At 39.8% G+C, this 27,112-nt stretch overlaps 1 protein-coding gene across 2 annotated transcripts; it reads right to left on the bottom strand.

Moving 5' to 3' along the window:
- Positions 1–821: 821 nt before the first annotated feature.
- Positions 822–26,748, bottom strand: polr3a (polymerase (RNA) III (DNA directed) polypeptide A). Of its 2 annotated transcripts, XM_069188902.1 has the most exons (32): positions 26,561–26,748; positions 25,294–25,429; positions 24,997–25,134; positions 23,057–23,228; positions 22,453–22,607; positions 21,550–21,789; positions 20,237–20,399; positions 19,204–19,340; positions 18,997–19,100; positions 18,346–18,487; positions 17,933–18,073; positions 17,724–17,793; positions 16,959–17,086; positions 16,702–16,840; positions 15,724–15,888; positions 15,242–15,414; positions 14,806–14,917; positions 14,293–14,411; positions 13,450–13,587; positions 13,184–13,354; positions 11,365–11,478; positions 9,493–9,528; positions 8,853–8,939; positions 8,690–8,772; positions 8,222–8,392; positions 7,782–7,875; positions 7,073–7,165; positions 6,170–6,334; positions 5,280–5,444; positions 4,307–4,438; positions 2,714–2,846; positions 822–2,100 (listed from the first exon to the last, which is right to left on the bottom strand). In XM_069188902.1, the coding sequence occupies exons 1-32, from the start codon at positions 26,602–26,604 to the stop codon at positions 1,952–1,954; spliced, it is 4,209 nt and encodes a 1,402-aa protein (XP_069045003.1). In that variant the 5' UTR covers positions 26,605–26,748; the 3' UTR covers positions 822–1,951. The 2 variants fall into 2 exon arrangements, with proteins under 2 accessions (XP_069045003.1, XP_006630330.1); XM_006630267.3 differs by lacking the exon at positions 9,493–9,528.
- Positions 26,749–27,112: the final 364 nt, after the last annotated feature.

Genomic DNA, 27,112 nt, shown 5'->3' with positions numbered 1-27,112 from the left:
CAGATGAAATAAGATATTATATAAAAGGATTTTCAGAAAGCTTGAGACTATCAGATTCTTAAAGGTTTAGTATAGTGCTTCCATTGCCAAATAATTCAAGGGGCCTAAAGAAGTTGGAAATCACAAATGTTGGATAATTTCATTATATAGGCCCATTCATTTTAATATAATTTATGCAATGCACACATTCCAATAAATGCTTTAACAAAAATACGAATTGAAAACCCATAAGCAGCTACTTCTATTTAAAAAACACATTTCACAATTGGAAGATGATTCATAACACATCCGATGCACAAGTTTGGAGGGGCTTCATTTAAAATAAGGGTTTTAGACCCCCAGCTGTTAGGTACCACTAAATTGCACAAAAAATGGCAAAATGACAACATTTGAAAGGGTTCTCGTTCTGCTCTTAAAAGAACAAGGCAAATTGCTCTTCTGGGGGGCAGTGAGTAACCAGTGTACATCCACTGTGAGGTATAAACATCAGTAGCCAATCTTTACAGGTCAAATAGACAAGAAATACACGACTTAACATGTACTACTACTCATCACAACTAAAGAAAAAATGATTTCTCTCAACATCAAACCAAAAATCTAAGTTACTGTTTGTTACTGTATTTTGATGTATTGTTTTCTCTTATTTCATAAGGAAAATTGCAAATTAAATGGTATGGTTATAAAGATGAAGTACCCAATTATTCATCTTAGAACGTTCACACTGAAATGCTTTTGAACCTTATGTGATACCACATTTCCAAAATATGTGTCCAGCCAGGTATAACATAAGCATTTATATATCACTTCACAGACTTCATTAATTAAAGGCACACACTTTAGATAATTTTATTCACAACCAATACACTGGAAAATATATACAGTAAACTACAGGTATTTGGCAGACTCAGCGGGTTGCCTAGCATTATTTTTGTCATCTTAGTTTGTGACATAAAGAAACAAAAATTCTTGATTTCATTAAAGCTCGTCAACTGCACACAGAGTGCCAATATTTCACATCTTCGTACTTCATTATATTCATTTGTTCTAACATTGTGAAAACAAGAGCAAACTAAAAGAACCGAGCACAGCAAATCCAATGTGTTTAGGATGTTGTAGATGAGATGGACACAGATAACTCTTATCCAGAAAAGAGTAGTGAATGTCCAAGATGGGAAAGAGAAGAAAAGAATGAAGAGAGCGGATTCTATCCGGGAACCATAGGAAGACATGTCTGTGTCTTGGCAGATCAAGCTAATACTAAGTAACCTGGACAGTGGGAATCAAAACAGACACTGAAGTCCTGATTATACAACCAGCTGACTTCTTCAATTGTCTTGTTACTTTCTGAAAAGAAAGTGTGCAAAAAAAAAAACAGTTACATCATTACACAGGCTTTTACCAAATGTGAACACCTGCTCGTTCAGACATTGGTAGAATTCTCATAAACGAAATCTAACGTAAATGAATTTTTATTCATTAAACTTAATCCAAAAATTATTTTAAACTCTTCTGTCTACCAGGATTTCTGTGTTCTTTATTTTAAAGAAACAATTATATTTACTTAACTCCTAATTTGAATTGTTGCCAATGGTTCATTCTTTACGAGACAGTGACAGACCTGAGAAAGCTGATGTTTTTTCTTGAAGAAAAACAACCTACTGTAAACAATTCATTTTCCTTATGTGGTAGACAGAAACAGCCACTGATATATGAAACGAAAAGCAGTATTTAGTGACAGCTCAATCACTATGGTTAAATCCTAGCAACATAAAATTGGCACTCATGAGGTTCTCATGAAAAGTGATCTTCTTTCAAAGATAATCCGCTCCCACCCACATTTTTCAAGTATGAAGGTTTGGCATTATTTCTGGATATTGTTCTCACTGCCAGGATTGAGGAACAGTTTCAGGCCATCAGCAAGACAGATCTGACACAATCCATGTCAGTGCTGCTACGTTATGATGGGAATGTGGAATTCACTGTTATCGAAAAGCAGGGGTCTCCTAGGTGGACTTGAGTCCTTCTCAGCTTTGTGCAGAAGTTTGAAAAGTCCTGTTCCAATGTTCATTGGGATTCCCATGATAATACATTCTGATACACCTGTGGTACAAGTAAACGGGTATTTAATTTAGTTCAGCCATTAAGCAATCAAGACCATCACACAACTGACTACTACGAGTGCAGACTGAAGTACATAGGAAAATGCTGTTTTTATTATCAGATTATGACTAAGTTACAGACACCAATGATTCTGAATTTTGTAAACTTTCAATTTCACTTTATGTGAATGAAACTGCTATTACCAATGCTTAAGAAAAATACATGATTATTAACCACAAAAGTCTGTTATGTCAATAGAAAAGAACAGCAATTTAATCACACTGTATACTGAATGGCTACAGTGTAAATACTGCCAATGCTACACCTTAAGCTAAAGGCTCTCAGTAAAATAAAAACATAAAAGATAGTCTTAAAATAAAAAGTATGATGCAGCTAACAATTTTTAGGACTTTTTTAGGAACTTTTAGGTGACAGTTTTTTTCCTATATAAAGTCTTCAGTTTTCCTAAATTACACTTCTTTGGAAAGGATCTATTTAAGACTTCCATACTGCAATATGTTCGGAGTTTATTTCTCACTAGTTAAATCACAAAGTTAGAGAAAAGTACTAAAAGATTGGACACATTGTGTTACAGAAAGATGAAAATACTCACCACATACGGAGTCCTTTTGTCCAAAGTATGCAGCATCAAAAAGGTGATCTGCAGTCTTTTCAAAGGATGCCAACATCAAAACACTCTCCTTCATTTTGGCCAGACCAAAGCGCGTGATTCCTAAGATTTCACCCTAGAGGTTATTTAAAGAAATTGATCAAAGTCCAAGACCTACAACTCTGGGAAATTATAAGAATAACGTACTGAGCTCTTGACCTCTGACAACAACAAAGTGCTTTTCCGGAAAAACAATCATTGATCATGAATATACGCACTAATGAGCAAAATAAAATACTTGGGTACAATGGGTCTAAACAAATGTTGATTAAAATCACAGAAAATGTTAACAAAAATGCAGGCAAAATTTCAGAATGAATTGTGACAGTATCAAAACTGAAACACTATAAAGTCAGAGATCAGTGTGACCTCCCTGACATTTACACAATCCTGTCAGCAGACACACAGTGGATCTGTCAAGTGGGGTCCACAAGTGTCCTAATGCCCACCTTCCTTTTCGAGGGTTCAAGTCAGGAGAAACATCTGCCCATGGCAAGAATGGGAAAACAAATCTGTCCATGTGCCACAGTCAGCTTAAAGCTCTCTATGACACCTCCACACACCGTCTTCCTTCACGGCTGTCAAGAGCGAAACAGCCCTTAAACACATCTACTGCTCTCTCTGCTCCTCCACTGTGGGTCTCTGGCCTGCAGAAGATGGCAGACTACAGCCATTCTTCTAAACTGCAGTTACACCTTACATGGGATGAACCTGTCAGGTCAGCTGTCCCTCTTTCCTGGTTTCTCTGGACTCGTCTGCCGATTGTTAAAACAGATCATCTTATTCTCCAAGCACAATTCGCTACACTAAGATGTACAGCGATCTTTACTCCTTTATTGTGCCATTGTTCAATCTTTTTTCTTCTTCTGTTAAATAAAACCATGTCTTTGGAATGGCTAAACATGATTCAATTTCTAATCCACCCATTTCAGTTTTAACAACTCAAACATCAAACACCGAGCACCTAGAAATTTATGGAAATCACACGATTCAGTATCCCTTGTCATCCCAAGGAACAGTACAACTCAAACAATCAACAAACCAATCTGCTCCGTATTTAAGATATAATTAACTTTTCATGTTCCCCAATGAGTTCTTAATATAAAACAGACAGCTGCATTTTTGTTTTAGAGCAGTCTTACAGCAAAGAGAGATGATTATAATTGCTTATAATTTGAGTTGGATGTTTACCATGGGGTGGAGCGGTGGCTCTGTGGCTAAGGATCTGCGCCTGTGGCTGGAAGGTTATCGGGTCAAATCGTGCAGCTGGCAGAGGAATCCTACTCAACAGTTGGGCCCCTGAGCAAGGCCCTTAACCCCAACTGCTCTAGGGGTGCTGTATAAATGGCTGACCCTGTGCTCTGACCCCAAGCTTCTCTCCCTGTCTGTGTGTCTCATGGAGAGCAAGCTGGGGTATGTGAAAAGAAATTCCTAATACAAGAAATTATATATGGCCAATAAAGAGATCTTATTTTATCTCATCTCAAAAGCTCTGCTGATCCAAGACAAGAGCAGCAGCCTCCTGCAGACACAAACCTTGTAAGACATGAGGTCTGCAAGCAGCATCACATGTCTCCTGTCGATGCTCATCCCATGGTTCACCATGGTGTACTGAATCTCATTGATGATTGTTGACCTTGCTGCTTCAATGCCCAATGTTTTCTCAACCTTCAACAAACAAGATTACAAGATCAAAAACTATGACTCAGAGTAGATTACTTGTGTTTCTATCAATGGTGGTACAATGTCATCACTTTTTAATATCTGGACAAGGAAAAACATAAGGGAATTTCTTTGTCCAAGCCAAAACTGAATATCTAAGAAGCATTTCATGCTACAGACTTGTCTCTGAAGACTTCTGTCTAGCATTAAATCATCAGTTTCTAAAGACTTGGAGCAATTTAACAGCAAGTGGCGATATTTTAAAAGACATTAAGAAAGATTTCAGAATGAAAAAAAAGTAATTACATTTTCAAAGGACTGAATTCCTTTAATTCAACAAAATACCTGCTAAACAGGTGAGTCAGAGTGACATATATATGCAACGCAGACTGGGGCTCTCCAGGACCAGGGTTAGAAACCCCCACCCTACTGAATATTGTTTTATAAGAATAAAATCCAAAACTAAGGGAAAAATATTCAAATAAAACAAAATTGAGTACTTTTCATATCAGACTAAAACCCTTTTAGAAAAGTACAAAATACTTAGAGCTTGAGTACCAGAAAACCACAAAGGTTACGTTTTAAATGCAGACAAAATGCACTCGAGTTATTGCAAAAGGAGCCCAAATTTCTGTAGTCCAACTTCATCCTATTCTTCTGCCCAGATCCCCTTCATTGAGGTTATGTTAGGAACTGAGCTGCAAGTTCAGCCAGTTCTCCCAGTTCTGAGGATTTCTCTGACCAGGAAAGGCTTTAGAGGTCTGTGTCCTGTGTGCTCCTGATGTGACTGAGTCAGAACCCCACCAAAATCGAGGAAAGCGCCAAGTGTGACGCCCAAATGTCCTACCTCATAGGTGTTGTTAGAAGTTGTTCTAGTCCCTTTAACGCCATGTGTTGCCATGACAGCACGCAGGTTGTCACCTTCCACCAGAAGCTTGTACTTCTCCTTCCCACTCTGCTCGTCAATATGAATGACTGCCCTGGAGACCTCAGGAATACCCTGGACCACAATCTGCCAGCAGAAAGCACAAGAGAGACCTCTCCTGAGAACTGGACATTGCGTTAGATCATAAAAATGAGACAACTGGCAAGAACACATTAATGAGCACCCGACATCACTGACTGATGCATACAGAGAGCATTCTAGCGTGTGCTATTAACAAAATCTCTGGGTCTCCAGAATTTTCAGAGGAAATGTCCAGCACTTCCACCAGAACACCGTGTTGCAACACTGCAGAAAAAATCCACCAGTAATAGACCTTTTACCATTTCTACTGGAAATACCCGTATCGGATTTTTTTTAAAGCACTTGCAAAATGCTTGGATGTGCAATGAACTGAACATGTCATTTCTGTTTGTAACACAATGGTGGCTTTTTCTCCCAGGATGCATAACATTAAAGCTTTTAAGTGCTTTTAGTTTTCAAAAGCTTTAGTAAACCAGTAACTGAAAAGGACTTTAATTCAATGGAAGGCATTGGAAGTGACATTTACAAAAAAATCTTACGCGATAGGTGCCTCCTATCCAATAATGAGTTTATAGATGAAATATACCTTTTTAAATGTGAATAAGGACCTTAGGTCTTAACATATTTATAGAGTTCGGTACGGAGCATTTGTATTTCTCTAAACAAAAAAACAAATGCATAGACAAGAAGACGGATCCACTATAAATGAAAACAATATGATATAACGTAAAAAGAAACATACTTTCATTTTACTTTATTTTTATAATTACCTTTGGTAACTCTTCTTTCAAGGACTGCAAAACATAATACATGGAGCTCTTGCTGTTTTCCCTAGGTGACACACAGACAACAGCCTCTCCATGGACAGCAATGTCTCCAGGCTTCACTCTCAGCTTGGACATGCAGATAGAGTATCTCACGGTTTCAGCATTGACCTGTGAAGAACACAGACACAGATGAAGCTGGCAGAAGAGTTGTCCCTCACCTCAAAGATGTCTAACACTCTCTCTGCCTGTAGGGTTTCCAGCTACTAAAATGTTTTGACACACTTTGTTGGCAGAAGGTTGTGTATTTGGTTAACACACAGCGAGTGTTCAAGTGTGGGAGCACTTTGGTAAACACTCTCTTGATGGGTTCTTCTGCACCAAAACCATATTCCATTCCAGGTTTGAGAAAAGCAAAAGAAAAATGTGGAGAACCACCTCTATTGATATTGATTGCTCAGGGGACATTTATGAACTCCAGATTCAATGGCTACAGACTAGCAGAAAGCATCACAGGAGTTGCATTGTTAAAGCACAGTAGCTTCCATTAGAAGTACTTCTCAAATCTATTGACAGTTTTTTCTTCTCAATGAACCTGTACCAATACATAGATTTCCCCTCTTTACACCAGTCAATGCTGCTCATTGTCTGTTTCAATGCCTGGACTTCTAATTTATTAAACAATTAAAGAAAGATTAAAGGTTTTTATCTAAGGTATGCTCATGAAGGTTTACCCTTAACTTTACACTCAAAGCAATACATCAACGCCTGAACTCTGAACAAACATACCAAGGACACGATTCTGATGACAGCAGGTGGGAAAATGCCTTCAACATAAACTAACTGAGCAGAGTGTTTCACTGTTTAGCATTCAGGTGAACAAAGATGTCTTAAATCATTCCCACCCACCTCTAATCTAAGAAGCCTGATTCTTTCCAGAGAGAGCTTAACAAGAATAAAGCAGTCATCAGGAAGAAAGACTTCTTCAATGTATTCTGAAATCTGTGAAGAAAATAAGAAATACCTGTTTAATTGTTTTAAAAGAATACAAGATAACAGAGATTCAGAGCATCTGGTCCAAAATGTATAAAAACATCACACTTCAACCCAAAGAAAGTAAAGACAGAAATGAAGTATTCAGAAAGCAAAACTGAAAGAAATGTAGACTTTCAAACTAAATATCAATTTCAGCAAACAACAATCTATTAAATATCGCATATATAAAAATTCTACAACAGTACAACAGTTCTCAAACTCAGTCCCTACAGGGCTTAGTGTCTTCTAGTTTTTGTTCCAACGTGAGTAATCAAACCTAATTATTTTCTTTGATCAAGATAGACGTCTTAAGGCTTTTTACTACAGATAACTCATAAAATGTATGTTAAAGAGCAGCTACATATACACCACCTTCGAACCTAGCTAGATTTATTACAGCTATGCAGTTAATTAAATAATTGGACCAAATACATAACTGAGAACTGGGATGGAACAAAACCCAGAAGACACTGGGCTTCAGGAACCGACTTTGAGATCTCTCACGTCAGTAGATTCTGAATTTCCGAGAATCAAAATAAGATTTTCCTTGCCAACTGAACAAATCCAAGAATTTTTAAACTACCTCTCCAAGAAGGGTTTTCTCAATCCTTCCCTTCACGAGGCGTGCAAAGTCAGCATCGTCATCAATGTCCAAGTGCGCCGTTATAATGGGGGTACTGTAAATACATCCCCCCAAAGAAGTCAGCTTTCCTTTTATCCAACACATTATTGACCAAACCATGTATTTAAATTTTTTTTTTTTACAAAGAGTTGCCAAATTAACAAAGTTAGCCATTCAGCTTTTCTATTATGTTCCAACGTTAGTTTTAACGTTTAAAGAGAAATGGCAAGCCCTCGTCATTGTCACGGCAGATCTGTGGACTACACCAGGGTTACTTTCTGCACTGCACTGCAGGTATTAAGAAGCAGACAGACACTGAGGTCAACATCTCCATCATGAGGTCACATCACCTCACTGCTCTTTTTGAGATGAAAAATCCTCTGCAGCTTCCGTCGGTTCACCTGATGTTTTTGGAGGCGTTGATGATCTCCTTGATCCGGGGAACCCCCAGAGTGATGTTCATGGAGGCAACCCCGGCGAAGTGGAAGGTCTTCAGGGTCATCTGCGTGCCGGGCTCTCCGATGCTCTGGGCACACAGTGCTCCCACTGCTGATCCTGGCTCCATCTGGGCCCTGGACAGGGAGACAAGGCGCCGTCAGTCCCTCCTGCCCTGCAAGCTCTCCATCGGGATCAGTTTTCAGATAATGCCCCCAGACACCCACTTACAAACTACAAAATGCCATTTCAAGCAAAACATCTGTGACATTTTTCCACTTTGCATTAATTACTCATTCAGGGGTGCCCCTCAATGTAATATCTGTAGAAACATTTGGTACCTTAATATACTTTGTTTTTGCTCCAGTTCTTCTGAAGGTAACATTTTTTTGATAAGTTAAGCTGGAAAGGCAGACATCACTGCCGTACATCACCTCATGTACTTGTCTCTGCATGTCTCCAAGAACTTCTCCAGTTGGGTTGGTGTGATCCGGTCTAGCTGGTACAGAACTTTTGGCTTTGAGAAAATCAGAATGGTAAGAAGCATGACAGGTGATGGATACAACATTCACATGATTCAGCGCAGTGAAAAATTACCTCCGTTGTACCGTTGTCGTTGATGCCATACTTGTCCCTGGTTTTCTTGATTTTTTCTGACATGTTCTTGATGAACTTTTTGATTTCCTTAAATTGGACAAAAGTAAAAAGATGACTATTTAATTCAACTTTTCTTTTAAAAAAACAACATCAACTCTTTTTCAACCAATTTCAAGGTATGCATCTTTGCAAAATTCAGAACATTAGTTTACATTAATGTAACTAATGTGCAAAAACGTAACAAACTACAAAGTCTAATGTTAATGTAAAATGTGTGCAAAAAATATTCAGTTGATCAAAACAATTCCTTGTACAACTGCAGGACACACACATTAATCTTATTAATACCTAGGTAGCTCCAAATTCTGAAATCTTTCGATGTAACAATAAGTTACATGGCCTTCAGTTTTCAGCAAAAGAAAGCAACATTTTCACACTGTGTTTCAGTGTTTAAATGATTAGTCTGCTAGAATAAAAGGTCAAAGCCTGCAAGGCAAAGACTCATCCACATGTAAGTAATCAGTAACTTTTTCAAGCATGTAGTGGATAAAATTGATCAGCTGTGCACACAAAACAGCTGTTGGGAAGATGTGATGACAAACAAGCTTGTAGCACACTCAAGGCATGCTCGAAACAGTACCTCAAAATACTTTGCAAAACCTGTTTCAGTTAAATCCTTCAAATAAAAAATGGGAAAAGGCCATTAAAAAAGAAGGTTCTTGTGTGGACAAACATGTCTTCAATAATTCTCATTTCAGCTGCCAGTTTTGATCATTTATTTATGATCAGCTTAATTGGACTCATATGAATACAGTTTTTTTAAATCGCTAAAGTAGGTTTTAAACAAAGGGGTAAGTTTAATGTTTAATATAGACAATGTATAGAAAGACTGCAGTAATGCATCCGAAGAAGGGCTTCAAACTCCTGGTGTCTTTTGGTTTTTGGTACACCCTGAGATCTCAGTTATACATTTGATCTAATTATTTAATTGACTGCAAAATCGCAATGCTTATAACCAGGTTCCAAGGTGATTTATAGGTAACTTTATCTTTATCAAAATTAATGTTTTACAAAATAAAGGGCAGAAAACCAAAAACGTTAAAATGACAACCCAGGCTGCAACAAAACCTAAAAGACACTAAGCCCTCAAACACTAAGAAGACGCTGTGTTTGAGACCCCTGCATCAGCTGATCCGGTGCTGATGTTATTGAGTAACAACCCCTCTCGGGACCGATCCCTCACAATTCCCCACTGGTTAGCATTGCCCACAAGAGGTCTCTTCAGGCAGACATCTTGGGCTTTCCTTAAAACAGGCAATAAGATCATCTGTACACAAAAGCCAGGTTATTCTCAAGTTTTATGTAAATAACAAAAATCCTTGAACATGATTAAGAGCTGCTGATTACAGATCAACACTGTAATCAACAGGCACACATGTTTAAAACAAACTGCTGAAAAACTAGCTTCCCCAGTGAACACGGCTGAACATAAGAAAAGTCACAGGTAGGATATCACTGTTCTGTTTGATAAGGCTTGTAGTTATGCATAACTGTCTTCCATCATAATATCTACACAAAATATGTATATATACATTCATAAAAACATACTGATTTCATAAGATCCAACGAGTCTATACAAAGATGTCTCAAAAACAGTCAGATTCCTTAACATGATAAGCTCATCTACTCCTGAAATCAAGTTTGTGATTTCATTATTAATTCAATGTGGTTAAACTTCAAGGCCGCTCCTTGCAGCATTTGCCATACATGAATACAGATATTCTAACGACCATAATCAACCACCTGTAGGCGTGGGTAATTAATTCAGATCTTCTGCAGCACTGGTACACTCGTACAGCAATGAACACTGGTATGAACTGAAGTAGCTTATTTGTTATGGGAGTAAACTGACAGATTAATCTGCCATGCATACTATACATGTACCCAACTATAGCAGGCTGAATATATACATATGTGGAAATATATATATAACATTGCTACTGTCTGACATTAATGCTTCAGTACCAGCCACACTTCCTCATTTCTTTTTCCTATATGTGCTCAGGCAAGCATTTAATTTCTGGTTAGTTCTTACAGTTCGTAGTTCTTATTTCAAAATAATCAGATAAATCACCTTGGAGCCAAGAGGGATGTACACTATGCTAGTGTTTTCCTGCAACATCTAATAAACTTCAAATGCAGGAGAAAAAAAAATACCGACTGAGCAGCAGAAGTCTATAAGGAAGACTAACCGATTATTTCAACAGAAGATAGAGAAAATACAGCACCATCACCGAAGGAAGTTGCGACTGTAGTTTTAGGAACTACCGTAGGTGTGCACTTAAAATTAGTGAGATGATTAAACTTGACAAATTTAATCGGATGTCTAAAGAGCACACAGGAAAAATTATATATACCCTTGAGCGGCTAGAGGTGTTCCAAGGTTTCTTATTTACCTGATGGCTGAGTACAGTCCATTGCGCTGCGCACAAGAAACTCAGAGCACACTCACCTCCAGGTAGCTGTCCTGACAGCATGCAAAATCACTCCTCTTCATAATAGACTCTGCAGTTAAAACCAGTTCATTCTTGCTGAGGGCTGGTTGATCTGGACAGTTATATACAGCCTGGGGAAATAAACCGGAGTCACAAGCAATAAACTATGCTTCTCAAAAAGCTACAGAGTCCACAGTTGTTATTCAAGTCTTGAGGCTTGCAAATGAAATTATTGTCCCACAGACCAAAAATGAAATCAACTGTAACATGGAACTCTCCGTTTGTTTTGGTTTTTGATGATGTGAATTTTAAAATACATTCTTAGACCTCACAAATAATGGTTAAATTCTGGAGAACATGAAACAAGGATATGTGTATATGGATAGAAATGAGTCCATTGTATTACCAAAACTAAATACTCATTGCTTTTGGCATTGAATAAAACTGACATAGTCAGGGAGCATTTATATTATGTGTGGTAATAAAACTGTATTTGATGTAAAAATTGTGTTTCTTTGTTAACATTTTCAGGAAATATTATTTTACGTAATAACACTTTCCATTTTTCAAGTTTAAAGTTTATAAGTGACTAGAAATAATAGCTAATCAAATTTATTCACTTCTAGGCAACTAATTGAAGGATCTTGAACAGCCTTTTCTGGAAAGAAGTCAGGGTTTTGTCTTCGGCCATATCCGGGCAGCATGTTCCACACTCCCATGACCATTTAATTGCCTCCTGTCCTTCCAACAGTTTCACATCAGTTTCCACTTATGTTCTCTGGTTCAAGTGTCACTGATGATCTCAGTGCCTTTAAAGATTTTGCACATGTATATCAGGTTCCCTTTTTAATATTTGTTACAGGGTGACCAGAATTGAACACAATATTTTTAAATGAGGTCCACTGTAAAATTCCAACATCACACTTTTAAACACATATCCTTATAATGTCTTTTAACTGCTCCCCCACATTGCCTAGAAGACGTTTTAATATAAATGCCTAACTCTTTCATAAGTAGCCTCTTCTAGCTTAGTACAGTGATTTGCTATCTGCCTGTAAAAATCTCTTTAAGTCAGGTGTTTGCCCAGGTGTTTGCCCAGTCATGAATCAGAAGGTAATGAAAACCCATTTATTTCAATGGGGAAACAGAGAATCTGGCCATGCAGGCTGAACAAAACAGAAAGGAGGAATGTTGGAATCTAGGCTACAGCACCATTTATCAGCAAAGAGGTGAATTACACTTGACTAGATTAAGATTAAGATCAATTTATTGGCCATGTACAATTTCTTGTATTGGGAAGTCTTTTCGCATACCCCAACTTGCTCTCCATGAGACACACAGACAGGGAGAGAAGCTTGGGATCAGCCATTTATACGGCACTCCTGGAGCAGTTTGGGTTAAGGGCCTTGCTCGGGGGCTCAACTGGCAGCCTACCAGACACAGGAGCAGATCCTTAGCCACCTTAGATCCTTAGCCACCGCACCACCCTCGATATTTAATACTGAGGACTATTAAAAACTTATTTTAATAATGAACACAAAGTTCTTCACTCTAAAGTTAAATTTCCATGTGTTGTTTCATCTCATCTGCCAAGTTGCTCTTTATTACTATTAGAGCCAAAATAACAATATGCAACAACAGTGATATAATATACGGCATTACAGAGTGTAGCTGCACATGGCCTGGCTGTCTCTTCCATTTTCCGTTCTCTGTATGATCTATAGTCATGAACATTGTCCTTATGATTGCTGGCAACAAGTGACAGAGATGCAGGGGGGTCGCGTGGATACAGAAACAGGCTAAGGTTTCGTTTTACCTGAAACAGTATTGACTTACTCTGATGTTATCCAGCACCCTCTTGAACTCCAAAGGCTCGTCTTTGCCCTCCATTGCAGCCGGATCCAGTCCGTCACCCCCGTAAATAAACTGAATGATGTCGCCTGTGGAGCTCCGCACGGTGAGGTCATACTGAGAACAGAGATCCTCCAGCGATTTCACTAGACGCCTCTGCGAGGACACCAAACGGAAAGGGTTACCCCGACGTCACTGCGGGTGCGCGGCTCCAAAAAATGGCTCTTGGGCGGCGGCCCGCTGCTACCTACCTGCATGTACCCGGTCTCGGCAGTCTTGACAGCGGTGTCCACCAGGCCCTCGCGGCCAGCCATGGTGTGGAAGAAGAACTCGGTCGGCGTCAGGCCCGAGTAGAAACTGTCGGCCACAAAACCCTTCGCAGCCGGGAGCTATGAAACAGGGAAAAACGTCAATGAGATCACGATACATCAAAACTGTGAAACCAAACCTCTTTGGTTGTGAACTGTGAACTGACAAACACCTCCTGCACCAATTCACTGATGCTAAGAGTGAAACAAAGAATAAACCCTTTCTTTCTAGCCTTAATTCACATCTCACCACATTAGTGCACCACTAATGCACTGTCATGTAATTCATGAACTGGAATCGTTTTTGCTTTCGCATCCTTGTCCCCCTACCAGCAGTCTGTTAACGCCAGCCTTTTAACTTACTCCGAGGGGTTCAAACGGATTTCATTTCTTTTTTCACAAATTAACTTTCAACCAGCTTGCGCTTCATGTCAGATCACAATCTGCAAGCTCATTATTTTCAAATTCAGAATCAGAATCTGAGACCAAAGCACTCATTCAGTCCAACTCGCCGTATTCATCACAAAAAAAGGTCAGGTTAGCCTTTGCTGACAGCCCACAGAACATTACCAAAAACTCTTCAAGATGAAAAACCTGTAGGGAAAGATGCCCATGGCATGCTCATAACTCACAAACTAAATTAAATGACGGTTCCCAGCATATCTGTGCGCTAGAGGAGGCAACTCGTCACGACTCTTGACAAAGGTTTTTGCTTTGTTCTTGCTGGCACAGATACTCCACAGAAGAGACAAAACTATCATCGCACAGACTGTTGCTGGGACTTACTTTGGAGTGCTTTTCAAAGTGAGGCAGGGACCTGTTCTCAAATCCATCTGGGACCCGGGACCCACTGATGGCCTGCTGCCCCACACAGGCAATCATCTGGGAGATGTTGATGAAAGACCCTTTGGGGGGAAAAAAAATAACAAAACCCACACTTAACATTTATATGTGAAAAAAAACTTTTTTTCCCTTTCATCCACCCGGCTCAACAGACTGAACAAATGTTGAATTATGCCCAAGCCCTTAAGCCGGTAAATTACACTGTTCATCTACTCATTCCGACTCAAACAGATGCTGTATTGGTAAATGGCTATCTTTAAAAGGCACTGAAAGTATTTGATGTAAATATCAGACTGCATTTTCATGTGAAATCGATATTTCTGAAACTGATTTGGGTCAATTCTGGCATCAAAATTCCAAACGCTCAATGAAATGTTAAGAAGATTGATATACTGATTCTGACTCATCAGTTACCTGCTTTAACCTGTAAAAAAATCTCTAAATTGTGAAATTCACCTTTTGATCCACACAGAGCCATAATAAGAGGGCTGTTGCTTTTGTCCAGTTCCCTCAGGCAGGCACTGCCAGCGTGGTCTCTGATCACTGACAGCTCCTTCAGGATAAGGGCCTGCAACAGGACGGGCCAACAATTCATTCCAAGGCTTTGATGAAACCGTCTGAATACCTGGTCTGCATTAATGAGTAAATGCACAAAAGGAAACAAACTACCAAGATACCTTTCATCCATTTTATCATAGACTGACATAAACAGACTGACAAACGCCCAGGTCTAAGTTGCTCCAAGTAATGCTGGTGATGTCTCATGGAAAGAAGGAGAGCAATTTTTTTTTTAATGGCTCAAACCACAAGGACCCCATGAGACAGGCAGGGCCTTCAGCAATAGACAATCCACCCCTGAGGAAAACTGGTCACTGTGCTCTCTGGTGCTCACCTCCAGCGTCTCCTCGGCTGTGCAGCCAGGCTGCTGCTGCAGCTTGCCCGTGTTGAGAGCTTCGATGTACTCATCGCACTTCTTGTAACCCGCTTCCAGGAGTTCGTGCTTAGCTTTGAGAAGGCCCTGGCCAGGGGTCACATCGCCAATACCAATAGAGAACCCACGGTTTGCTAAACAAAAAATTGAAACTTTTTCTTGTGTGTGAACACATGATAGATGAACACATGATACTCAGAGAGGGGCCTTTTTGCTTAAACTTGGAAAAAATTTAAAAGCTGTATTATACTGCAGAAACCATCAACCTCTTCAAAACAGTGTCTGGTCCAGCTTTATGTCAATCCAACAACACACTTCATGTACAGTTGTGCTTGTCTCGTTAAACAGATACTGTAATTTAATGTGTGCACAGCACTGTCAGGGAAGAGGTCACGATATTTTAAACAAAAGGTAATAAAAAGCTTTAACTGGCCTTAACGTACACAGATAGACAGGAGCGAGTCTGGCCAGCCGGGACATGGCGTTGGCTGCTTCCATCTGTCCCCAGTCCCTCAGAAGGATGTAAAAGATATTGTTCTTCGATCCCGAGCCCAGAGTGCCCTTGTCCATGCTGCCACACATCAGCTCGCTGTTCTGAATCACCACAACTGCCAGAGAAATAAATCAGATTTGAGAGGGCTGATTGCATGCTTGACCACCCATGCGATTAAATGAGAACTTAAGCTTATTAGAAAAGTTACAAATGAGATGTTCAGTGGCTTGCTAGAAGATTAAATGTCTAAGACATCTACTAAGTGGCTCTTGATGGGATCTCACAGAGTCAAAGCTTGGGCAGCCTGGTTACTGAGGCTGTCCTGACTCCTCCACCTCTCTCTGTGCAAAAGATTTGTTTTCCCCTGAAATGCTCCTTAACTAAATTTGTTTCTCTGGATCCTTATATTGTTACCAAAACAAAACTAACAACGTCTTTCTTAACCAAGAAATGAAACCAATAGTCCAGCACATGAAATCCACATTCATTAGAGATTGTTCTTACATTTCTACTTATTTATCTGGCAGATGGAAGGTGACTTATAATCAGATCTGGTCAACATGCAAAGAGTGCATAGAAGAGTAGCATAAAACAACAACAAATCCATAGAAAACAGTAAGTGCAGCGTTCAGTGGATATTGTACAGTGTTTCTCTGACGTTTCTACCCAGTGCATGCTGGCAATCAGGCTTGTTAATTGTGGGTGGGTTAAACTCAGGGTTTAATCCAGGTTAGGAAAAGGCATAGTAAGCTTGTCGTGGGCACTCCAGCTGCAGCACTGCAGAGCAAGCTTGTACTGACATGGCAGCTGGCTATACTACTTTTCTCTTCTCATCTTACGACCCATTGAGCCACAGCTTAGCTTCACCTTAAGCAGCAGATATTACAAAACTCTTTTAACATTTTCATGTGTATTCTGTTGCACGTACAGGAGTCATTGGGACAGAGATCCTCCCCTCGGCCACAGTATTGCTTGCCCTTGGTCCGCAGATTAGCCTTCACAGGACAGCTCTTCCCAGGCTTCAGAATAAGGCTGAAGATCTGCTTCCCAGTCCAGAGAGTTATGGGCTAGAATTGACAGCAAGCTAGTTAATGGCAAAGGGCTCTTAAAAGAAATACACCTTGATAACACAAAGACTAACAGCACCAAAATAAATCTAGAATGTGTTGCTATTCATTCATTTACCTTTAAGATTGCAGGGGGGGGTAGGCAAACCTTTATCTTTTCATCCTTCCCAACAAGGACAGAAGCAACTATCTGGCAGGCTTTTGATCTATCAAAGAAAGTGTCTTTCAGGGTGAGGAGGTAAGCGCCTGGTAAAGGAAAAAGGGGAAAGGTGTTAGTCACGGTTAAATCTCTGGCAGTAAAAACACTTGAGACAGTTATATTTATCAATGTCACTGAGAACACAGCTCATGGCAGCCCCCTGGTGGAGACATGCTGGAAATAGAAACTTCAGTGCCTAGTGCGGTGTTTCTCAACCTCTTTCATCTTACAACAGCCTTGCATACATCTAAAACACAAGACACGCCCTCACCCTCCCACCCCATACACACATCACTGTCCCAAGCAAATATTACAAACAAGATAGATTTCAATCTTAAATCAGAATTTGCCTCAAAGAATTTGAGAGATTAGTCAATTAACCTATCTATATTCCTAAACATGTACAGGATTTGTCTTAGTCATTTCCAATTGATAACTCTCAACTTTCACTTAAGGTTAGTCATCTACAGAACTTTTATAAGAACTGTCCAAAGAATAACAATCATGCAGTTAATTGAATGCTTGGTTCAAACCAGACGACACAGGGCCCTAAAAAGGTGGAAAGGAAGGAGTTTGAGACCTCGATCCCAGAGTTTATTAAAAATACTTTATCGCATAAACATTAAAAGTAGCATTTAGTGTATGATTACACTTTAGTGATCCAACACTGCCAAAAAAACTGACCTGTCAGAAAGTCCTGGATAGCAGCAATGAGAGGTTCTCCATTTCTTGGAGTCACAAGGTTGGCTTTTGTCTGCAAAAACACAAGTTTAGCAAGTGAAAATCTCTCTGTGAAACATAATGGCATATGACGCCATCATCCAGAAAACACATTGCTTAACATTCCTTGTGTATCATGGTTTATGTTCCACTTTTCCTGTAATGACACCTACCCCCATGAGGACAAGAGCTTCTGCCTTGGCTTCCTCAGTCTGAGGAAGATGAAGATTCATCTCATCTCCATCAAAGTCGGCGTTGTAGGGCGTGCACACACACTCGTTAAACCGGAACGTTCTGTGAGGCTTCACTCTTGCCTATGGAAGAGAGATGGGACAATTTTCCAAATGCCATTCCAAGTTTCGGGCGTTTGTCTTTAACCAACTATGAAGTTCCTGCAGACTCGACAAGACCTAGAGTTGACTTCTGCCTGTAAAGGGACAGTTGTGTGGAAGAAAAGCCAATGAAATAAAGACTGAAACATGACCAGAGCTAAACACAGAACTGACAGTGGCTCCTAGGTTTTGAGAATTGTCTTGGACGGTCCCTACCAGAAAAAAAAAAGATGGAAACAATTCTACAAACTAACAATATGGGCCATGATGCTGAGCTTGTGCAGGGAAGGCTGCCTGTTGAATAGCACAATGTCTCCGTCTATCATGTGTCGCTCCACAGTGTCTCCATACTTGAGCTCCTGGGCTATCTTCTCACGGTTACCATACTTCAGAAACCTGGCAAAGAGAGGAATCGCTATTAACTAAACAAGTCCAAAAAAGGGACTTCTTCACCTTTTCAGCACACAAAAGCTTGAATATTTGAATGAACATTTTTGTAGATGTATCAGTACATAAAAAAGTAAAGAGCTCAACCTATAAAAGTTGACCAGAAGGCAATACACCTCTTACAAAGAGGACTGAATGGATAGTTAGAGTTGATCTGAAAACAGGGGTCAGAACTGACACGAGGGACATGATGGTACAAATCCCATCCCCTTTCTTCTTCACATTGTACAGTCATTGGGAGACAGACAACAACCTGATTCAGCTGCTTTTCACAAACTACGGAAGATACATTTCACCTGAGAAAAAAAAGCTGCACATAAATATATTGCACATAAAATTAATGTAATAAAAGTATGAGTCCTTTGCATGAATTTTTCAAGGAGTCTACATTTTACAACGCCTCCCCCCAAAAAAATAAAATATAGCTTGAGCTTGTTGATATTCTCACAGACGCACACCTTTTCATGTTGGTGTGGCGCTGTTGAATAAAGTTAGCTCCTGGATGAACATCAGGCCCATTTCGAACAAGTTTTCTCAGCATGTCAATGTTGGCTTTGTTCACCTGGACCAGAACACAAACAGTTTATTTATTGAGTTTCCTCGAGTCTGACAGTCCAAACCTCTGCAGACACAAATCCCATGCCAAAGGAAGTCAAAGGGTTTACCTTCTCTGGGTAAGTGAGTATCTTGGCAACATGAACAGGCACAGCAACTTCGTCAATACGAAGATTTGGATCGGGAGAAATGACCGTTCGTCCAGAGAAATCCACTCTCTTACCAGACAAATTTCCTCTAAATCGCCCTGCAAACGTTGACACACAAAGAACACAAATTTAATATTGAGATTTTTCATCTCAGGATATATAACTGGGGCCAATGTCCCAGGATGACCAAGTTAAATATGAGGTTTATTTGATAGGTCCACAATTAACAGACAAAAATTCAGCTAGACCTTGAAAATCTTTAAATGCTCTAAAATGTCAAAATCCTCTTTATTCTTTGTGCATTTTAAAGCAATTTAGGACAGCGCTCTAACAGAAAAGCAAAACACACTTTGATATATTTTACTTCTAAATGCTTTTTACTAGAACATTTTCACCACCAGCATGAGAAGACCTTTTAATCAAATTCTGAAAACAAGGGTCAGACGTGATGCAAGTGACATGATTGTACAAACACCACCATTTTGACAGTATCCATGCTGTAGTGTTGACAAGAAATAAATAGCAGAGAAGCGGAGGAGCTTGTGTTATTGAAAAAGGCCATGCTTCAGAGACAGAGTCAGTGTGGCTCACCAGCGGTGCATTAGACATACGCATAAGAAAGAAGTCTATTCTATCTACATAAACTGGAACGATATTAATAGAAATTATATGAAAGTTTACAAAGGAATGGAGGCCATTCAGCCCATCTAGCCTGTTTTCTCCAATTGATCCAAGGATCTCAACCAGTCATTTCGTGAAAGAAAAATATATTCCAAAACTGCCATTTGTGGAAAGAAGCGCATTCTCAATTTAAATTTTTCCACTTAGTTTCCACCTCTGCCCTCTGGTTTATCCGGAGGGCTGACTTTGAGGACTTTGAACCGTTGTCTCATTATCTTAAAAAACACTTCAAATACATACATACCGTAAGAATATTATGTGACTCAATGCCATTCTATACTGTCAAAAAAAGATCTCAAATGAATTTCCAGACCTTGCTTTCCCTTGAGCCTCTGCACAAAGCCTCTAGTCCATTTTTTGGGCGCCATGTTGAGCGGGATGCCCGACAGCTCGCTGTTGATGTACAGAGCACACTGCAGCTGCAGGAAGTCCCAGTCCTCCATGATCATCTGAGTCTTCGCTCCTGACATGCGATGCTGTTTGGGACAGAAAGAAGAGCACCAGATTTTCTTAAGGAAGTTAGACAGATTATACGTCACTCGCGGTCATACTACTATGCCACTTACTTATAGCAAATTAATCCTTTATTCAACACTAAGACACTTAAATCCAAACATAGAAGATTTAAGAACCTCAAATGTTTTAGACATGTCCCATTGGATCCTTGTCTTTTAGCAAGAATTTGTTACAGAGCATCTAAATGTCCTAAATCAGCTCAAGTATTTAAGTACAAGACACTAAACAGCTACTGTGCTTGCTGGGCTCACTCAAACACTATGTTTATGTGGTACAGGTGGTCCCCGTTAGGAGGTTAGAGACCAGAATGTTGTGACATATAGCAAAATGACATATAAATGTGACTCACCCCCCCAACAACAGTGTAAATGTGGATGATTTGGGAGTGTAAGAGTGTAAACCTTGCCCACATGCCTTAAAGCAGGATCTTTGTACCATAAGAATTAATGGAAAAGACTCAGGTAAGAGACCATAAAATAGATTGTGTTTTACTTGCAGCAACCAACTGTACAAAGCTTAGTTATAAGTCCAGATTAAGTTCCTAAATAAGTAACTTATAGCAAAATGACTCAAAGGAATAAATATTATACATTATAAGGAAAAATGTAACTAGGTTGAGATGTGTTCTAAACACACAGTTCAGACATGGGTATGTATACGTTTAATGTACCTATAACCCGTTATAACCCGTAAGAAACAGATATAGAAATCGCCATCAAATTCTTTCGAACTTTGGTCGTGTCGAAATCAATAGTCAATTACTTCTTCAGGTTAGATTTCCACCACACTGTTCATGCAATTTAAAGTCTGCGAACACACTTTAGTCTCTTGGTTGGATCTGTGACATGTTGGTAAGAACCCAACTTTAATGTTACGCCCAAACAATTCAGAACCTGAGTTGTGTGCAACAGCACTGTCGACAAATTTCTGGAGCAGAATAATCCACAAACCACCAAAAAAACATAAGTACGGGGATCTGTTTAGTTGATTTCCTCAATTAATCGACCCCATGAGCGTGAAACAACTTAGAGCGAGGTGACCTATAATGGGGACCCCCTGTACTGCCCGAAATGTGGATCAAAACGCCGTTACCAGTCTTTAAGTCTCCACCTTTTTAATGACGTCGTTGAGAAAAATTATCTCCGTCAGCTTCATGGTCAGGTCGTCCTCGTTGGTGCCCGACTTCAGGTCGCTGACGACTGAGGGCCTGATGCACAGAGGCGGGACAAGGAGGCGGGTCAGGATCATGTCCGCAGGCTTCCCGGCCTCCGGGTTCATCAGCAGCAGAGGGACGTCTTCCGAGGGGATTCTCTTTAAAAGGTTTAGCACCACCAGAGGATTCAGGTTTTCCTACGCAATGAACACATCAGAGATATTATTAATCAGATACACAATCCAATTATTGAACACATACAGCACGCTGTGAAGTGACAGGTTCTACGTGGCCTAGAAAAGTCAAACGCAATAAGGCTTTATGAGAGAAAAGGCTAGCAGTTCTTGCAGTACAAAGTTCATTTTGAATCCAGTGATCACAGGCTTAAATTATGCCCAAGACACTACTCAAAGGGAACGATGAAAGAGAATTTTTTGGTGTGAGAAGCTGTATTTGGCAGGCAGCTGTATTTAGCATCCTTAATACCAATTAGATGGATAACTTATTCATAAGAACTGAATAGTATGAAAAAAATTAAAAGCACATAGTAAAATTATTTTGGGAAGGTATACAATCATGGGTACAACTGGACTTGCAGCTGGCAGGCTGTGGGTTTGAGTCCATTCTATGGCCACTGCTGTCATACTGTACCTTGAATGAGGTGCTTTACCCCAGTAAGTGAGGACCAGCATTGCTGGTGGGTAATTTTTGCACTGGACTAGCATCCTATCCAGGTGGATATCACATGATCTCTAGCTCTCTTAATGATACAGAAAGCAGGATGAGCTCTGCCCCAACGAGCTACTGTGGCTATAGACACTGCCAGCCTACTAAATGTATTCTTTAGCCTTACCACTTACCTGGGCCCTAGCCAGCAGAGCCTCTACTTCTTTATTATGTTCTATTGCAATGTCAAATGACTGGAGAAATTCCGAGACGACTGGATCCACCACTTTCTTAGTAGTCTTGTACTTTTCATGGATAATCTTCAGCAAGCCACACTTTTTTACTGGCCCTGCAAATAACACAAATCTAGATGTTACCACACTGAAAAAGACAACATGTAAGTTAACTGGCTGTTAAAACTCTTAGAGAACAAATTGACATGGATCTAAGAAAAAATACATGAATGATCCAGAGCGACTGTTGTACTGCAAGAGAAGAAATCTTCTTAAAATAACAGTTCACACACCACAATGTGGTTAGTGTAACAGTCTACCTCTTATAATGCTGACGACTGGCATTCAGTCTGGAATAATAGTCAGCACAAAGAAGATAAGGAATACAAAGCACTGTGCATGAGTAAAGAAAGTACATGGTGATTTGCTCAAGTATATAATGTGATCTTAAATTAAGTTTGATTTTTCCTATGATGCTCTAACCATGTATTTCACAAGCTGTTTTTGGCAAAGGGAAAGACTAGATCCAAGAAGCAAAAATAAAATCTGACATTTTGATTCTCACCATTAAAAGCTGAACAGTTCAAACAGACTGATCTTTTGCGGCATTTCTCTGAAATCTTCTTTTTTAGTCCTCTTTTCTGTAGGTAGGGCAGACCAGGTCTTTTCAGGACGTCCAGAAACTGCTTCCGTTCCTCTTTAGAAAGCATGATATGGGAACATGTTTTGCAGATCATCTGTTAGGAAGTCACAACCATAAGTAAACAGCAAGAGCAGAAAATAATAAAATATGATACATTTAAAATAGTCAAGCAGATCATGAAATGTCACTGTAAATAGGTATTCACAGGAACATTTAACTTTATTACTAGGTGCAACCTTAGAAATCTAGTAAAAAGTAAAATTATTTAAATTACTCTTTTTTAACTACTTCAGATTCCAAAATGTCTAAGATACTTTTAAATATCTACAGAAGTTTAAATGATGACTGTTGGATAATTTAAGAGAAGTCAGTAACTAAAAGTGGATTTGGCATGAAAATCCAAGTGTATATTCTGTATTTTATGACAGTAATAACATTTTCTAACTACACATACAGTTTTAATGTATGATGGCCAAACTCATTTATAACTACACCAATCAGGATACTGTAGATCCGTAGATAAGTCTGGCTTCAATAACCTTGGGCAAGCACTTCCTGTACACTTTTAGTAGGTTTGCAATCCCGTCATGAGTGATACTTGAGCACTCCTCCTTACAGAATCTCTCTGGGTCCTCCTGGCTCCTGCATAGCCTATGAGAGTGACCTGCAATCTATGCTCATATCACAAACATTCTAATACCTACCATGATGAACACTGAAGCACAAACACTGATCTTTAACCATTAGGTCACTGAGTATAACGCAGACTTTATATGGTTATCCTACTGGTAAGTCCATTTGTGAGCAGCCCGACAAAGGGCATCAATGTTTGCTAAGATATTTGCTGATCTTTGTAATCATTCTGTAGTCCCACCCTAGGACACCAGGACCAGAGGATACAAATTAACCCGTAAGCTGAACCATTTCTATTATTCAGAGAAAGAATGCCATCCTTTTTTTCCCTAACCTGAGCTTCATCTTCCTGTGCTCAATATAATTCCAGTGAAAATGCCTAGAAACTCTATTTGTGTTCCATCCAACCACATCATATAGCCATGGTATTCTGTCTTTCTGATACTATATCCCAACGTTACCAAAGAAACTGAAGATTCCTTGTTGTTGCCCTAGTGTGCGAATTATCCACCCAAGACAAATTTCTCACTGCACATTTGGGTATATTTTTCCTACATCCTCTTCCTGGTGGAGTGACGACCATCTCAGTAGACTCAAAAGTCTTCACAATGGCCATTACAGTTCAATCCGGGTTCCATTTGTATTTTTTAGCCATCAGGAGAGTTGCAGGAGTGAATATCGGACCTCAGCTCTTCAGACAATTCTCCAACATTCCCCATGATAATATGCTTCTATTAGCAGATTCCTTTAATATTCTGTAGCAATTAGGATGGCTTCTATAAGTGATGGCATACTTTCTGAGGCTCTGCGATACTACCAGAAAACTGAGAACAACAGAATTACACTTACAGCACATCTTCAACATATGTCTGAGGTATGAATAAATGTGAACATTGTATATTGAGAAACTTAATTATTTTTACACTTATGGAACTGATATATTCATAAGTCATTTTGACACACTATTTTACATTTCTTAAATACTGAACACTCTTCACATACAATTACATAAACTTTGCTAAATAAATATTTAGTCACAACTTTTTGCCACCAAACGGAACTTCTGCATTCCTGTACACAGGGGAAACTGCAATGTTCATAACTCTGTCATTTTTGCTAGATTAAGGGAAATGCATTACACGGGAATACATTTCAAGAGCCGTAAACATCGATCGGTCACAACCCTTTACAAACTGAGATATCCCACAAAAGAAATGAATTAATCGCACCTGAAGGACCCCAATAATTGCTTTAAAATATCCAATATGGAAGCAGGGCAGCTCGAGGTCAATGTATCCATAATGTCCTAAGCAGTCAGCAAGATTCTTCCCACAGGTTTCACAAGGCCGATCTTTTTCACTCGTGCCCTTAAAATGAAAAGAAAAAACATTGTGGAACTGGGCACTGATTGGCACGAAGAAAGAAGTCCAAAGCCCAAAACATGCAGCTTTTACTGATGTCTGTCCCTTCGAGCCGTGCAAGCTGGTCTGTACTGCGAGCTGCAGAGGGGTCCCGCCCAGCCTTACCATGCGGTGATCCAGCACACCGTACAGCAGCGGCGTGTGGCTGGTGTCCTGGCTGTACAGGTTCTTACTGACCACCTGGATGTGCGCCTGCTGCCGCATCTCCTCTGCGGACTTCATCCCGAAACAGATGTGGCTTCTAGACAGGAGCGTGCCAAACAACAGACACAGGTGAGCACGACACAGGCACGCAACCAACCATACACTCGCTTGTTTCGGTAAGGCTTTTCTGAGGGCAGGAGGGCACGTACACAAGCACTGAAACAGCCCCGGTAGGAACAACACACATCCACTCGGGGGGAAGAGGGCAACCTCGTGGCTGCAGGGTACCACTTAAGGGTCATTCTGAGTCTGAGGCGTTCTGTCATCTTCCCCACCGATGGGGGCTTCGCACCACTGACTCCTCAGCCAAGCACAGACAACCAAATGTCTGAACCTGTGGTGTCTCTAGTACTGAGCAGGACTACAATTGCAGCAGCATCAGTAGGGTAAGACTAACCTGTCTCATGTTCCCCAGTAGTGGGTGAACAATCCAGCTTCGCACCTTCTGCTTGGTGAAGGAGTGAAACACTCACCTGGGGCCAGGCTTGAGAGCAACAGAGCACGTCCAGCTGACGTTTTAGGGTTTTCTAAATGATCAGCCCTCAGGGGAGCAGGTATGCAATACCGCTGGATGTTACCACAGACAAAATGTGCACATGCATGCCAAAGGAGAGGATTAATGATATCTGTTACAATAGCCATCACAACAAATGGCAATGCAGAGAGAGCACATGAATAAATAAACTCTTAAATAAGACTTCCTAGTCCATGCAGAAAACTTAAGTAATGATTCCGAAGCACTAGAAAATAAGCTATGTTCTCTAACGTCTCTTAAAAACATAAAAAACTGTATTTTTTCCCTACATGAAGATTTCTATAATATTTTCAGCTTAGATTCTGCGGGCTAGTGTTGTAAAGTTGTAGTCAATCAACAAATGGAGGTACAATACACAGATTAGTGCCACGGAACAGGTTCTTGCATGTTAATATTTTTGTACCTCTTCATTTGTACACCTATATTGTAGTAGAAGTAATTTATTAACATTAGAACACTTTTATGTTGTAGTCACGTTTGCTGCTCCAGACAGAACCGTTGAACCGAAAAGTTCACACCCTAATAAACCACACAGGAGTACAAAATACTACTCATACGACTTTTATCAATAGCTGAAGATTTCTGATGCGTGCTACTTCAATTGCAGACGGTTAGTTTGCGGTTCGCACTTACATTTTTTTAGCCACATCTGTTTCCCTAAACTGCTCCTTCACCATGGTTTGAGTTTTGCCGAGCAGTTTATAATTAATAAAACATATAAACTACATCTATATACACGCCCAATCCCTGTTTTTTTCTACGCTTTCTCAGTTCACTACACATCACATGCCGTAACTATACTACACTATGCAATATGTATAGTTTAACCTATAACCCCTTCGCCAACGAGCTTCCTCTAGAGCAAGACTTCTCTGCAACTGCAAAACACAGCAACCGCGAACACCGCCCTCTAGTGGCAACAGCGGACATTGTTATTGGCTGTTCGCACTACTGTATTATACTACAGTTAAACCCTAAAATTAGTACAGTATACAATACAGTATATTATACTGTATTACACTGTATTCCTTGTTGAACCGAAATTGCTTCATCTTGTTTTGTATTTTTATAAATGCACTTACAAATTTTAGTTGTTCTGTAAATATCTGCAGAAAGATTCCTTTTTTTCAGTCTTGTGGGAGAAAAGATTAAGAAATATTTTAACATAATAAAAAAACATAAACT

The sequence above is a fragment of the Lepisosteus oculatus genome, chromosome 4 (assembly GCF_040954835.1).
Source record: "Lepisosteus oculatus isolate fLepOcu1 chromosome 4, fLepOcu1.hap2, whole genome shotgun sequence".
NCBI classification, from domain to species: Eukaryota; Metazoa; Chordata; class Actinopteri; order Semionotiformes; family Lepisosteidae; genus Lepisosteus; species Lepisosteus oculatus.
Note: the sequence above shows the minus strand (reverse complement) of the source record. Positions and strands in the feature narration are given on the sequence as shown.

Bases quoted from the DNA above. Each gene is read 5' to 3' on its own strand.
- polr3a (XM_069188902.1), bottom strand. From the start codon at position 26,604: ATGGTGAAGGAGCAGTTTAGGGAAACAGATGTGGCTAAAAAAAT. The intron at 19,101-19,203 runs GTAAACCCTTTG...GTTCTGGTCCAG, and splicing joins TACTCACTTACCCAGAGAAG to GTGAACAAAGCCAACATTGA. The intron at 5,445-6,169 runs GTAATTATAAAA...TTCTGCTGGCAG, and splicing joins TGAAAGAAGAGTTACCAAAG to ATTGTGGTCCAGGGTATTCC.